The sequence below is a fragment of the Nestor notabilis genome, unplaced genomic scaffold (genome assembly GCF_000696875.1).
Source record: "Nestor notabilis isolate BGI_N333 unplaced genomic scaffold, ASM69687v1 scaffold1383, whole genome shotgun sequence".
NCBI classification, from domain to species: Eukaryota; Metazoa; Chordata; class Aves; order Psittaciformes; family Psittacidae; genus Nestor; species Nestor notabilis.
In genome coordinates, this window is record NW_009920363.1 from 12,198 (window position 1) to 12,888 (window position 691).

The 691-nt window shown below is 59.6% G+C and overlaps 1 protein-coding gene across 1 annotated transcript in view; it reads left to right on the top strand.

Annotated features, from left to right (window-relative positions):
- Positions 1-691, top strand: part of LOC104402685 (uncharacterized oxidoreductase C663.06c-like) — a 2,104-nt gene that overhangs the window by 442 nt on the left and 971 nt on the right. The window contains exons 2-3 of the mRNA XM_010010632.1: positions 25-80; positions 266-453. Coding sequence (XP_010008934.1) covers positions 25-80; positions 266-453 — 244 coding nt within the window. The remainder of the gene's footprint in view (positions 1-24; positions 81-265; positions 454-691) is intronic.

The window sequence follows — 691 nt, forward strand, 5'->3', positions numbered from 1 at the left end:
CCGCCCCCCACGCCCCTGCTTCCTACAGGAGCTGCAGCATTTGGCCTCCAAGCACCGCAACCTGGTCATCATCCCACTCGGTAGGTGCCCTGAGCTGGTCCCTGCCCAGGTTCCCCTCTCTGTCCAGCACCACAGACCTGGCAAGTGCCCTGGTTCTGTGTACACCAGCAGCCCAGGGCTGGGAGGCAGATGTTCCTCTGAGAACAAGTGCTGCCATCTCCAAGCCATGATGTGAGGGGCTGAGCTCCCTATGTCGGCTCCGCAGAAGTCACCAACCCTGCCAGCATCAAGGCAGCTGCAGCCCAAGTCGAGGAGCACCTGGGGGGCTCGGGTCTCACCCTCCTCATCAACAATGCAGGGACTGCAAATATAAACTTGCTTGATAACGAGACGCTGGAGAACATGACCCACATATACACCACTAACACGATTGGGCCACTGCTAATGTGCCAGGTGAGACATCATCTCAAGCTGGTCTGTCCTGGGGGAGCACCAAAGGCTGTTGGGAGAGGGTCCTGCCTCTGCTCTACATGATGAGAAGCTGGTGGAGCTTCAGGCTGGACCTTGGGAGCTGGAGCCTGGCAGGCTGGGGCAGTGGGACAATGCTCCAGTGCTGGTGCCAGCGCTGTCCTAGTCCTGTCCCCCGTGCCACCTCCATGTGTGCCCTTGTCTCTTCTTTCTCCCTGCAGGC